Source organism: Pelodiscus sinensis, chromosome 8 (assembly GCF_052426305.1).
Source record: "Pelodiscus sinensis isolate ZL-2025 chromosome 8, ASM5242630v1, whole genome shotgun sequence".
Taxonomy (NCBI): Eukaryota; Metazoa; Chordata; order Testudines; family Trionychidae; genus Pelodiscus; species Pelodiscus sinensis.
The window spans coordinates 43,607,392-43,621,481 of record NC_143059.1 but is presented as its reverse complement, the minus strand read 5'-3'; the positions used below and the strand labels follow the sequence as shown (position 1 = coordinate 43,621,481).

Below are 14,090 nucleotides of genomic sequence, written 5' to 3'. Positions count from 1 at the left end.
TTTCGTACAGGACAAGATGGGTGAGGTAATACCGTTTATTGTGCCGCTAGAGAAATTGGTCCAATAAAAGATATTACCTCGCCCAGGTGGCCTAATACTGTGAGCCTGAAGAGATTTCCCAGGGTTACTTGAGATCTGCATTGTGAAAGGCGGGGTTGGTGTAAAATCGCGGTCATAGCAGAGTCCTGGATTGTGTCAATGGGTGATAAATATTTTCAGCGCCGGAATTTGGCACGATCACGCTGCTAAAAGCCGGCCTGCTCCATTCATCCCCTGCCCTGAGGAACACCCCGCTTACAGCAGTAATGAGACTGGGTTGCTAGTGCTTGGCGATCCGAGCGGTGGAAAGTATTGGGGCTGGGCCGACGGCGTTTGGGAGCGACAGGCTCGTAGGCCACCGATCTCTGAGCGGAACAGCCTTTAAAAGCCCCTTTGCTGGCCCGTGGTTCGGGGGCGGCGGCTGGAATTGCCCCCGCCGCAGGGGAGGAAAGGAGGGTCCGGAGCAGGTTTGCATTTCAAGGGGGCAGACGCAGCCTTGCAGACTCTCTGGAGCCGGAGCTGCAGACATTTGCCAGACGTGTGAACTTTGCTCCTCCCTGACAGCTGCTATCTCTTCCCCCCTTCCTACTTTGATGTGGATTCACACTTGCAAACGAGCCCGCGAGGGCGGCCCCCTGTAAATAAGAGGCGAGCCCCCCCCCCCCCCACTGCCCTTCCCTCCAGCCTAGTAGCGCCAGCCAGGCGGAGGGAGCTGCGGGCGGCCGCCACTCGCTATGGGAGAGGCCCCCTTCTCCATGCCCTTCCCGGCCCAGCCCGGTAGCGAAAAGCCAAGGCCGATGCGCAGGCCTCACATCTGCTGCGTGCCCCCTCCACGGGCTCCCACCTCCTTCAGCCGGAGTCTCCGCCTGGCCCGAGCCAAGCCCAGAGGGGGAGCAGCGGCCGGGGGGCAGCTACCAGCCAGCGGCCAGTGCCGAGAGCCGCTGCGCGAGACCGCGGTCCAGGAGCTGCCCAGCGCCCGAGCAGGTCAGAGGCGCCCGGGGCTGGCGCTGGAGGAGGAGCCGGGACCCCTGTTCTGTCGGGAGGGGGCTGTGGCCGCGCTGGCCCGGGGGGTGGCTCTGTTGGGCGCGGATCTCTAACCCGCTGCCCCCCCTTTCAGCTCCCGAGGGCGGCTGGCTGAGCGCGGACGAGTCCTCCGGCTACGAGAGCGAAAGCGGCGCCTCCCGTGCCCCCTCGCCGTCCCGAGAGGCCGAGCCCCTGGCGCGCAGGGCGCGCACCGCCTTCACGCCGGAGCAGGTAGGCAGGCTGGAGCGGACCTTCCAGCGGCAGAGGTATTTGGGGGCGGCGGAGAGGAGGAAGCTGGCGACCGCTCTGCACCTGTCCGAGATTCAGGTGAGTGCCTGGCCCAGCCCCGTGGCGCGGAGCCAACCGGTTAGATCCACTAGCGCCGGGCTGGGCAGCTTAGGGCGCGAGGCTCTTGGACCCTCTGCGCCCCGTCAGCTGCCCGTTGGCTTCAGTCTGGCCCCTCGATGCTTTAATTTCTCCGGAGGGCACCTACCTCGCTTTAGCAAAGCGCACTGATCTGGCCATGGCCAGGCTCTCTCCTTGTGTAAAGCCGCACGAGGGCTGAGCGGGACGGTAACCGGCTAGGGTGCCTCGCTGCTAGGAACTGGGTTTCTAGGATTTCGCGTCCTTGTTCACAGACCCGCTTATTTTACACGTAGGACCTTAAACTGCTGCCTTGGTGAAACGCGGTTGGCGTTAAAGACTGAACTGCATGTTGTCCTTTAAAGGAGCTGCGGGGTTCGTTAGAAGCCTAAACCCACCCTTTCACGCGCCCCAAGAGTCTCTTTAAAACACTTAAAACTTTTTACTTAAAAATACAACTGGGCTAGTGCTAATAAATGTTTTATTTGATATTCACTTAGGCAGATAGCTTTGAAAATTCGTAAATAAATAAGCACCGTCTCCAAGCATTTCACCTACCAACGCCTTGACTAGAATCAGTCAACAGCTGCTCTCAGATTTGGGTCTCTAATATGTTCTTCCCTTGGTCAGCGACTTTACATTGACTTAACTGGAAGCGGGATGAAGTCCTTGAGGGGGTCTTTGCATGAATTCTCTGGCACATAGTAAATAATTATTACACAGTTTGGAAATCTGTCCCGCTGATCTGATCAATGCTTTCATTTAAATCTTTTTAACAAAAGACAATCCTGGATAATAAGCGAGTTCAGTTGCTCTGAATACATGATGGTTTATAAATGATTGTTAGGACCTGATTTCTGTAACACTACTTTTTTTTTCCTAGGTGAAAACCTGGTTCCAGAATCGCAGGATGAAATTTAAGAGGCAAATGCAAGACCACCATCATACCCTCATGTCTTCAAATCCCTTCTATGGCTGTAAACAAGGGACCCTGCCGAATATGTTACTGGATTATTCCCACTACCTTAGTCCACAGCAAAGACTTCTGCCTTTTACCTCTAATTCTGCTTTGCAAACCAACTCTTCCTTTCAAATCTGTGGCTCCCCAAACCCATGGTATCCACTTAGGGCACATGATCTATCTTTTTCCCAACACTTCCTACCACAAGGCTCTGTTCATCCAGTTTTACAGAACAAAATGGATAACAATTTAATCCTCTTCAAACATTATAACCAAGGTGGAAGATATGAGTGTGTTATCTAATACCCTACGTGTGATTCAATTGTACATAAAACGTTTGTAGAAGTGTATATTTTATTATAAAGTTTAAATATAAAGATTCATACTTAAGTATATATTTAATTGAGCTTGAATGCTGTTAGAGACGCTCTACTTCTAATTCTTGGATTTCTATCCACTACACATAATTTGAAGTTTACTGCTCTCTGCAGGCTTCTAATCAGAGTATGCTGTATTCCTTTAGTGAGTGTGTGTGTGTGTGAATGCTAAATGAATCTCTTGCTATATATTTCATATTGACAGTTATCCCAACTACAGGAGAATTCTGCTAGAGCTAAAGCTAACAATGGTGAGAACCCTAATGTAGATGTGCTGAAAGTAAATTGTACAGGATTGGCCACATACTGGAGCTTCTACTATGTAGACAAGGCTATGAGAGCACAACCAATTCCTGCAGCCCCATACTTGAATGCAAACATTTAATTTTTAACAATCCTATACATTGTGAGGAAACCAATCTTGAAGTGGTGTTATAGTAATATGTAGAAACATTTGGTTATTCTAGTGTATAACCAGTTGAGATTGTGGAACATTGGAACTAAAATTATAAATGGTCTTGTTATCCTTTCTTGTTCCTGAGTAGAGACTTAAGCAATTTCTCTCTCATCTGTTTCCTGTCCTGTTTTTACACTACTTAAAACGGAAGAATCAGAACATGTACTTTTATTGTGACCTCAGTATTGCATAATGCTTCTATAATAGGATTTTGTGCAAATTATGGAGTGTGTGTAAATACAGGAGAGAGCAAATTGCTAATCAGCTAATTGTTTTTTGAGCATCAATCACCACTTTACATTTTTATTGCATCTTCCATCCAAGAACCTCAATGTTTTACAGATCTTCAACCCTTTATGAGCGCTGGTCTACATAGAATAGTTGCACTGATCAATTTCCAGCTGACTTGTATTAAACTACATTGCTATAAAGAACTTAAATTGATGTGAGTTTGTGTGCCTGTAGGCACACAAACATGGGTTTAAATTGGTTGCAAAACTTAGAGGAAATGATGCAACTTTGTGTGCAGATAAGCTCAGGAGATCATAGTCATAGAAGTATTTTACCTTTGGGGATAAAAATGAGGATTTGCTTCCAGTTGAATTCAGTGGGAATTGCTGGCTTCTTAGCACACTTGAAAACTAAATTGGGATTTAGGACCATAACTCCTGTTATTGAAAATATTGCCTTAAGGTATGTTAAACTCCTTCTTTGAATGAAATTTAATATAAAAATGTGCCACATGAACTTGGCACATTGAATGTTCCATGTAACTTTTTAGTATGTCAATACTTTTTGCAGAAGAAACCTTTTAAATGTTCTCCCTTTTAAAAATGTTGCTTTTGTTTTCAACAAGAAAATGTATATTTTTAAAATTCCTTTATTCAGCTATGCTCCAGTCCTCCTAAATAACATGAACAGACTAATGTTGGCTGATTGGGAGAAATTTGAGAAAAGAGCCCTCTGATTATGTGCTAATACATCAGTGGAGCTACAATGACTCTGCCTCTAACAGGTCAGTCTAATACTGGCTGTTTGTGCTTAGTATGGTGGCTGGGTTATTTTTAAGTGACCTGTGATAAACAAGCATTTGGTGATATGGTGTTCCAACTCTTGCCAATTCTTGGACTTTGAATAAAATGAGCAATGGGTGTGACATACTTAAGAAGGCTTTCCACTTAAGATGCAGGCTCTTAACTTAGTGAGAACTGCCTTTTTCTTGATGGGACAAAAGGGCATGTTTTTTTTAATTAGGTTAAATTCAATTAAAGTGGCATTGAAGCCAGGTTAGCTGGCTATACTAGTACATAGGCTGTGGCAAATTAATACATCTTAAGGCTGTGTCTGCATTGGCGCGATCTTGCACCAAAGCGGCTGCTTTTGCACAAAAACATGCCTGTTTACACTCACGGGGAGTTCTTGCACAAGAACACTGACGTTCTAATGTGTGAAATCAGTGCTGCTTGTGCAAGAACTATGATGCTCCCGCTCAGGAATAATCCCTCTTGTACAACTGTTCTTGCGCAAGATGCCAGTGTAGACAGTGTTAGAAGAATAGGGGGCCTCAAAGGGAAAAAGGCCGGGGAGGTATGGAGAGACTGAACTTCCTTGGGACCCCTAGCTCACAGATAATCCTGCCCCCCCTATTTCCCCTGCAGCCGCTTTCGCAAGATAAAAATATATAGTTTGGCTTGCACATTTCTACTTGGCGGGAAGCCATAAAATACTGTCAAGGATTATTAGGTTAAAAGGTCGAGTCACATTGCTGCTTGCTGCATGTGCTCAAAGTGCGCAATAAGAGGAAGTTAGGCAGATGTATCCTGATTGTGTAATCAGACTGCTTGTAGTACAAAACTAAGCCATTTACTTCATGGTATAAAAGCGTGCTGTATGCTTAATTTGGTGTGCCTCTCCCTCTGGCATAAGTTGAGGGGAGCACCCGATCAGCTGACTAAGGGCTTGGCATTTATCCTTCTGTCTTCCATGCCTCCTTGGGGTAATTGACTAGCTCCAGGGGGAAACGAGCCCGTTTGGCTAACAGGCAACATTAATTTCTTGCGCAAGAAAGCCTGATGGCTAAAATGTCCATCGGAGCTTTCTTGTGCAAAAGTGTGTCTATGCTGGCATGGATGCTCTTGCGCAAAAGCATATCTCTTGCATGAAGGCACATGCCCGTGTAGACACTCTCTTGCGCAAATACTCTTAACGCAAAAACTCTTGCATTAAAGAGTATTTGCGCAAAATCTTGCCAACGTAGACATAGCCTAAGTGTGTTAGCCTGCATCTTAGGCCAAGCCCAATCAGTTGCTGTTTTGGCAATGTCTACCTCCAAACATTGCTACAGGTAAGTGCAGGATCAAAACATTCAATTTTTTTGTGCTGAAGCCTGAATATTGATGCAGAGTTCAGCCCCAACCAACCCTTTTTCTCTCATTTCACTTCCCTAAAAGGAAAGACTGCATTCATGCATGTAAGTGCAAGTATGTCCTTTCTAAGAACAGAATAATTCTAGAGATTTCTGTTGACTAAAATTGTTGGAAGGGGAACTTTAGAGGAATGACCCAAAATAATAACTAAATGTGGAAACTTACTGAATGCTTAAAAAATCCTACTGAGTTTGAGCTGAAATGAAACTTCTATGGCTTTGTATTTTCTAAAAAACAGTTCTGAAATTACATGTTTGTTCAGACTGTTTTATTAGTTTACAATACAAAAAACTTCAAGATCAATTCAGGCAAATCACCAGGAAACACTTCGGTTTTGTTGTTGCCAACACTCGTTTTGTTGTTGGCAAAATGGAATTTTTTGCTTTGTGTTTGTAGTTTTCATAGCTCTTAGTGTACAGTTGAACAACCTTAACTGTACCACCTTACCTGTACCAATCTGCAAAATAAAAGCAGTATTGAGTCAGGTGACCTCTAAGGTCAGGATGCAAGTACTTCATGTAGTCACGACCTTGGATGGCAGTGTGTTGCATTTCTAGGTTCCATAGGATATTGTATGCAGTAGAGGATCCTTTCATCCTTCACTTATCTTTCTCCACCCCAGTTTATTTAACCCTGCCATTTCTATTTCAGGGACTTTCTGTAAGCTGCCTCCACCTCTTGCTCATGATAGATTCTGCAGGCTTGCCAAGATGGAGACAGAAGTTTTTCTTCTCCCTATCTGTACTCTATGGCCTTCCTTATCCACCAGCCCACTTTTACCACTCCCACTTACTTGCTCCATTATCTCTTTCCCTTCTTCTCTCCTCCCCCCCCCCCATCCACTTTCCACCTGCAGATCTCCAGGCCCCAGGCAGTGAACGAAGCAGCTATCGCTGTGCAGACAGTAATAGGTGCCTGTTAAAGTGCCTGTTAAAATCCTTCACTTTGCTTATCAGGTTTTCCTGGTATTCCATTTTGCACCACAATATATTGTCCTGTGCACACTGATATTCAGACATTCTTCAAACTGATCATATACAGCTTTTCAAAGTTGTCTTAGTAAACTTCCATGAATGTAAGAGTAAACTCAATGGGTAGAAAGTCACATTTTAAACACTTCTGATGAGAATCCAGTTTATATTCTCCCAGATAAATTGTGGTAATATCCTGATGTTAGTTTGTCTAGAACACTTGTAAATTACTATATATGCAATTTAATATTAAAGGTAAACTTTACAATTCTCAGAAATCTTAAATTATGATTACAACATAGGAGATAGCAGTGCTTTTTAGAAAAGGAACACAAGTTTTAACAGCATGATTTGGTCCCATGAACTATATAAGAAAAGTTTTGATTACAGGAGCCAGTTCTAGCTTGTTAATGGACTTCTGACAACAGCTTAGTTTTTGGAAAGCAAATTAAATTACAAGGTACCTCTACCCACAAATGAATTTATGGAAGCTACAATGGTTCCCTACTCCTGGTAGTTCTTTGGACTGCTGTGTTTACTTTGTCCCTTGTAAGCACAAACCCTGTTTCACATAAGTTCCCTCAAGAGGTTCCTTAGAGGTATTTTGACTTTATTAAAAAGGGTCACTGTCAACTGTTTGTTGGTTGACTAGTGAGTTCAGTCTTGGAAACTCAACTCCCACCCTTGTCCATGCCATGGGCTTGTGAAACAAGTCCACCCACCACCCATACTCTTTGGCTTTGTCTACACAGCAGGGTTTTTGCGCAAGAAGCTTTTTGTGGAAGATCTCTTCTACAAAAACTTCTTGCGCTTTTTGCACAAGAGTGTCCACACTGCATGGATGCTGTTGCACAAGAAAGTTCTGATGGCCTTTTGCAGAATGGCCATCAGAGCACCTGTGCTTTTTTTGTAGGCTCTTTTTGCACAAGAAACACCTGTTGTGTCCACATCTGCCTTTTTGTGCAAGAACTCTTGTGCAAAAAAGGAGTTCTCATAGAAAGAGGTATACCAACACCACAAAAAGCCCTCTGTTGTGCCATTAGTGTAAATTTTCTTGCACAAAAACAAGCGTAAGGTGTGGACATAGCCTTTAAGAACTGCATGAGCTATTATAGATTCATATTTCTGCAAGGAGGATTCAGTAGGCAATATTTTGTTGAGACACACTGTTCTGCAGGAGCAGTTATACCTTTTGGATGAAGTGGTGAGTACCACCCTGGAGGAAAAGGAGCACAAATAATAGAGCAAAGTCACTCATACCCCCAACCATTACCGGGACTTCTGAATTTTCATAACTTTTCATAAACATTTGAAGTTTTGATGGCAACATGTCTGGGACGGGGGTGAGGATAGAATTTTTGCAATATCAATGGCTCTATCATTTGTCAGCCTCTTCCAATTACCATTTGGGGCCTGTTTTTGATTGTGTCCCTTTAACACCTGCTTAAAGACAAAATGACAAAATTAAAATTGAACTATTAATATTTAATTATTAATATAAAATAAGTTAAGTACTCATGATCTAAAGTACTTCATTTTTTTAAAAAGTTCATTTAGCAGCCTCAGCACTTTGAGGCATGGTTAAGAGGGAGGAAGATAGGGTTGCAATCTCAGTCGATTATGATTTGGGGTTAGGGAGACTGTTGGAATTGTAGATGGATAAGACAATTCTGGAGCAGCAGGCACCAGCAAGGCTGGCGTTGGCACAACTGGCTGAAGAGATGGAGTTGGAGCAGGAGGCAGCAGTAGAGCTGGGGCTGGCATAGCTGGGTGAAGGGAACAGGTCACAGCAGCAGCTGCAGCAGAGGAGATGCTGAACTCCATTCCAATGGAGTAACTGGGAGTCTGGATCTCTGGGTAATAAGGTAGAAGCAAGCCTGAAAAGAGAGCTTCAACCCTGGCATCTTGGGTCTGTCGTTTGAACTTCATACGACGGTTCTGGAACCAGGTTTTTATCTGAAAAATAGAAATCAATTCATTTTGCTGCATAGAGACATGTACACTGTTCTAGAAGTTTTAGAAATGTATTAAGTGTCTAATCGTTGGCCAAATTCTCCTGTTATAACTATATACAGCTGGAGCTTTAAAGACACTTATTCAACAATCAAAAGTACCCCAAGCCAATGGGTCAGCATACTGATGTAGTTTTATAGCTAATGTCTGGTGCTCATCATATCAGACCACCTTTGACTGCATCAGCTACCCATTTTCCAGCTGAATGAAGTAGAGGTGGCCTTTTCAGTATGAGATCGAGAGACTCAGCCTCATAAATAAGTGCCTTAACTACTCCGCCACTGAAACTTCTTCATATAGAATTCCATTTTTGTAGTAAGTACAGAGAAAGAACAGCAGAAATTGTCCCCTATTCTTCAGAAAATTTAATTCAAATTGAATGTGGAAAAAATGGGTATTTTAGAGGGGAAAACCCTAAAAATATTAGCTTGAATAAGGTTAGCCTAGAAATTCAGTTGCAGTTCCTTTATACAAAACGAAGCCCAACAGCAGCCAAAATTAGATAGTATTGAAGTGTGCAGGAAGCATACCCAAACCTTAACTCTGTCCCTCTTTCCCCTCCCCATGAGTCTATTACATTTCTTAAAAACCTAATCTTTTGTCTCTCCACTGCACTTTAGGTGATTAGTACAAGTACTTTTGTCTCTAGTACACTCTTGATTAATAAACTGGCCGAATATTTTAGTAGATTGTATGTTATCCTATGTAAGTCATTAGTTATATGAATCTGGAGTACCAATATATGTAGACTTTAGTTTCACTAAGGCTATGTCTACACTCGCGGCTTCTTATGTGAGAAATATGCAAATGAGGCTAAGCGTGGAATATCGCCTAGCCTCATTTGTATACCTAATGAACCACCATTTTTGCAGCAGAGGCTCTTGCACCAGAAGAAGCTGTCTATACTGCCCCTTCTTGCACAAGAAAAACCCTCTTGCGTAATGCCGTTACGCCGAAAGGCATTGCGTAAGAGGGTTTTTCTTGTGCAAGAACGGGCAGTGTAGACAGCTCCTTCTGGTGCAAGAGCCTCTGCTGCAAAAATGGCAGCTCATTAGGTATGCAAACGAGGCTCGGCAATGTTCCACTCTTAGCCTCATTTGTATATTTCTCACACAAGAAGCCACGAGTGTAGACGTAGCCTAAGGGTACATCTACACTGCATGGTAGCCCAAAACATCTACTCCGCATCTACACAAGCCACCCATTATTTCAAAATATTTTTCAAATTTGCAGGTGTGCAATTTTGCCATCCCAGGAAACCAGGAAGGGATACATGAGGGATAAGGGGTGGCTCAAAATAGCATATTATTTCAAAAGCTGGCACTGTGTAGACATGCCACATTTCAAAATAAGCTATTTTGAATAGATTCAAAATAAGATAGGGTACATCTACACTGCATCCCTAGTTCGGACTAGGGATGCAAATAGAGATGACCGAAGTAGTTAATGAAGTGGGGATTTAAATATCCTGTGCTTCATTAACATGAGCTCACCAGCACGCTAGTTCGAATCACAGCTGATTCGAACCAGGAAGAGTAATGTTAGTTCGGACTAAGGACTTTAGTCTGAACTAACGCATCCTGGCGCACACATCCTGGTTTGAATCAGCTGTGATTCGAACTAGCGCGCTGGCAAGTCATCTTAATGAAGCACAGGATATTTAAATCCTCGCTGCATTAACTACTTCGGTCGTCTCCATTTGCATCCCTAGTCCGAACTAGGGATGCAGTGTAGACATACCCATATGCACTTTGCGTATTCTATTTCAAGTTTAGGGTACTGTGTAGATGCACCCCAAGACTTTAGTAAGCATTAAATTTGGAAATTAAAACTGAAGCTCCAGTCTTGCTTATATCTAGGCATAGGCTCAACTTTAAGCACAACTATTCCTGCTGACATCTAGTAAAATGGGCTTAGGGAGTCACCAACCAAATAAGCATGCAATGTTATTTGCAGATAGGTAATTTGCTGTTCATACTGGGCCAAAGTAGCTAGAACACAATTGATTTCAGTGGACTTGTACTCACCGCAAGCCAAGCAAGGAATAAACTGCTCATATTGTTGAGTTTTAGACACAACAAACCCCGAATCTTGGCAAGGATTAGACTAAACAACTGTTGCTAGCCATTCCAACCCTTTGGTTCTAGCATTCTATGTGGGATTACATTGCAGAGTCTAGGGATGTGCAGAGACTCCCAGCTTGCAAGCTGCTGGCCCATGGACTTTTTCTGCATTCCCTTATCCTTCCTGCCTACTGCTCAGCCCCCCTCCTGACTTTCTTAGCAGGGCGCTGCCCACTGGCTCCCCATATGTGATTTTTGCCTATTATTTTCTCTGTTGTAGCCACCCCATGCCAGTCGACACTGGCTGGTAGATGGGGATCGTTGATATCTATTCATTTTAGATCATTTGAATCTAAACACACAACTGGGACTTGAAGCGATGACATTGTGCTCGTAGTTAGCCTGGGCAAGTATGTATTTTGGTTCGGGGCAGGCATTCTCTGTCCCAGTCACTTTTTGTAACAGCTTATCAATTTGGAGTCTCATCTCCTGGACAGCCGATCCGCACTGCGCCGCACTGCGGGGAATCCTGCACTGCGCCCCCTGCCTAGGTAGCCTCTGGGAGTTAGGCGTATCAGTGCATTGAAGCCAGGAGGCCTCTCTCGTATTACACACGTGGCGCAGTATTTGAGACGCCCACTCCCAGACAGGATCCGCGCACTGAATTCAACGAGGGGAGGCCCAGTGTTGAGCTGGCACCCGCCTCGAGTGGCTCCAGCCCCAGGACAAGAGATGGGTTTAGAGCAGATACGCGCCGAGGACTCTCGCACACTCTTGGCCTCCATCAAGAGGGGGGACCGTCATCTGCTCCCCGCTCCTCTCAGCCTCCCCACCCCCCAGGGTTTGCCCCTCACCTGGGTCTGGGAGAGCTTCAGCACCCTGGACAGCCGCCGCTTCTCGCTGGCCCCGATGTAGCGCTGCTCCCGGAAGCTCCTCTCCAGCTCCTGCAGCTGCGAGGCGGAGAACTTGGTGCGGGGCCGCCCGGGCAGCGCGCAGTCCGAGCCGCTACCTTCTTCGCTCGCCTCCTCCGGGCATGCGGCGCTGCTCGGGCCACTTGCCTCCGGGGCGGCTGGAAAACGGGAGCAAAGCGTGAGGGGACCCCAGAGCAGCCCCACCCGCAGCCCCGTGCCCCAGCAGTGACATGGCGATTTCCACGAGACCTCCGTGGCCCTCAGGGCCCTTCTCCCCACGCCCGGGGATCTCTAGTGACCTCACCCCCCGCGGACCGAGCCGGGCCGGGCAGCACCCTCCAGCCAGGGTCCCCATTGCCGGGAGTGTAGGGCTCAGTGTGTAGGGCCGCTTAGCCGGCCCCCTCCCCTGGGGCAGGCCGCGATTGTCCCCTAGGCTCTGGGACCCTTTTCTCCCGGGCTGGGATGCTCTGATGCTCCGCCGCCCCTGGAACCAGGAGGTCTCGTGGCGCTGTACGAGACACGCGCCCCAGTTCCTCTGCCCCGTGACATGCGTGGATGGCAGCGCGGGCACTCACCGTGGGCTCCTGGGCTCCGCCGAGCGCCCTCCGGCGGCCTCCCCCGGCTGCTGATGTTTGACCCGGGAAGTGCTGGGTTTCCCTTCTGATGGCCGCTGGCACCGGCTGCATTCCTGGGCAGGGGTTGGTCTCCCTGTGGGGGTTGGGTGGGAGACACGCGGGTTCCAGGCTGAGGTTTCTCATGGCTGCTCTGAGCGAGCCACTCCACTGTGAAAGACCCTTTCTCCATCCTTCGTGCCCCCTCTCAGCCCTACCTCTCCCCCGCTGGCCAACTACGCGACCCCTCGCTCGCCCAACATTTAAAGCTCCCTCCGCGACGTGATTTGAAAAGGCCCAAAGCATCAAATGAGGCCGAGAACAAAGGGCCCCATTGAGACCCTTTAATCTCCCCTTTCAGGTGATTGTTACATCCGACTAATCTCTGAACACAGTTGTTAACAGGACTCAAGGCTACCTGACCTGGCGCCAAGTTCATCTCGGAATCACCCTCTAATGATACAGCTGGTAATAATTACATCAGGGCCTGCGCTTTTGTCTTACCCCCTGCAGCGGTAGCGCCATGCGGGGCCTGGGGATCTGGAGCGTCGAAGATCAAGAACAAAGCCCCAGAATGGGCTGGTCGAAACAAACTCGAACGATGCTGCCTGGTCTCTTGCCATGGGGTTGGAAAGCCCCCACGCTCTGTTACCGTGCCAGCGGGGATCCAGGGACAGGTAGAGAGAGCCAAGCAGACCCACGGGCCAGGGCAGCAGTACTGGGATAGCTCTAGCCTGGAGGGAGAGAGGGTAAAAACACCTCTGTGCGTTGTTTGAACTCAGCCCTGCATGCAACGTAGTTTGATGCAAGTTTCTGTATTTCTTTCTACTCCGAAATTGTGTCTTACCTACACGTTTCCAAACCACCAGTAGTCTTGTGGCACCTTAGAGACTGACACAAACATATCTAGTATCAGAGGGGTAGCCCTGCTAGTCTGAATCTGCAAAAGCGAGGAGGAATCCTGTGGCACCTTATAGACTAATGGATTTATTGGAACATAAGCTGTGGGCAAACCCCACTTCCTCAGCTGAGTGTGTAAGGTGCCGCAGGACTACTCCTTGTTCTTAAAGTTACAGACTTAACGAGGCTGTTCCTCCGAGCTTACATATTTCAGACATGGTCCTGAGTCAAGAGACGTCTCTCACAAAAACCATATTGACTTTAGTAGTGCAGAATAAGTTCCCTTGTTAATAGGTCAGAAACGATTACTTTGCTCCTTTGTTTGGCAGCGTGATCTAGCTCTTTTGATCCTGTAGTAGGCGGACTGCAGAGATAATTAATTTATTGTGATTTTATTTTAGAAGGAAACCGGGGGGGAAGGGAACCGGTTGGATGTCAGAGCTTCGGGCAGAAAGGAGGAGGAACCTGCGGAAATAGCTGCCTGGTTTCGAAGCGAACTGTCAATGTCTGGGAGAAGAAAAAAATAGAAAAGAAACGGGGCTGGTGCATTTCAGTGTAAACAGCCCTAATGTTTTTATAAAGTAGATCAAAGAAGAGTGTAAACTATGTTAAAGAGGCAAAGGGATGTTTCAGATAAGAGCGAGAAAAGAATCACTTTTACAATCTGAAGTGCGTCTGGGACAGCAGAGTCCTTAGCTTCGGCAAATACTGGCTAACACTTTTACAGGTTGTTTCAGTCAACAGTCGCCAACTGTATGAGTTTATACAGCCCAGAGATAATGAACTAGCTGATGTGCTTCCACTCCTCCGTGCTGATCTGAACATGTTTGAGATATGCTAATTCTGAGACTTCAAAGGATTCTTGTCAGCCTGTTATGAACGGTGCTATATTTGCAGTGAGATGGTGAAAGTCAGATAACTCCACTCTCTGGGATGTCTGTTTCCCCTGGCTCATGCAATTTCCCAGCAAGGCTA

The 14,090-nt window shown here is 46.3% G+C and overlaps 2 protein-coding genes across 2 annotated transcripts; one reads left to right on the top strand and one right to left on the bottom strand.

Annotated features, from left to right (window-relative positions):
- The first annotated feature begins 488 nt into the window (after nt 1-488).
- Nucleotides 489-3,494, top strand: LOC102460819 (homeobox protein vent1-like). Its single transcript, XM_006121022.5, is given in 4 exon segments — nt 489-1,023; nt 1,157-1,389; nt 2,309-2,630; nt 2,633-3,494. Coding segments are annotated over 4 exon segments (831 nt in total). The 5' UTR covers nt 489-773; the 3' UTR covers nt 2,659-3,494.
- A 4,271-nt stretch (nt 3,495-7,765) lies between these two features.
- On the bottom strand, nt 7,766-12,496 carry LOC142830472 (uncharacterized). The gene is made up of 3 exons (XM_075935631.2): nt 12,180-12,496; nt 11,548-11,762; nt 7,766-8,573 (listed from the first exon to the last, which is right to left on the bottom strand). The coding sequence occupies exons 1-3, from the start codon at nt 12,406-12,408 to the stop codon at nt 8,199-8,201; spliced, it is 819 nt and encodes a 272-aa protein (XP_075791746.2). The 5' UTR covers nt 12,409-12,496; the 3' UTR covers nt 7,766-8,198.
- Nucleotides 12,497-14,090: the final 1,594 nt, after the last annotated feature.

Coding starts and splice junctions, on each gene's coding strand:
- LOC142830472 (XM_075935631.2), bottom strand. CDS start 12,408: ATGGAGAAAGGGTCTTTCACAGTGGAGTGGCTCGCTCAGAGCAGCCAT. Junction 11,763..12,179: donor GCGGAGCCCAGGAGCCCACG/GTGAGTGCCCGC, acceptor CCCGTTTTCCAG/CCGCCCCGGAGGCAAGTGGC. Junction 8,574..11,547: donor TGAAGCTCTCCCAGACCCAG/GTGAGGGGCAAA, acceptor TCTATTTTTCAG/ATAAAAACCTGGTTCCAGAA.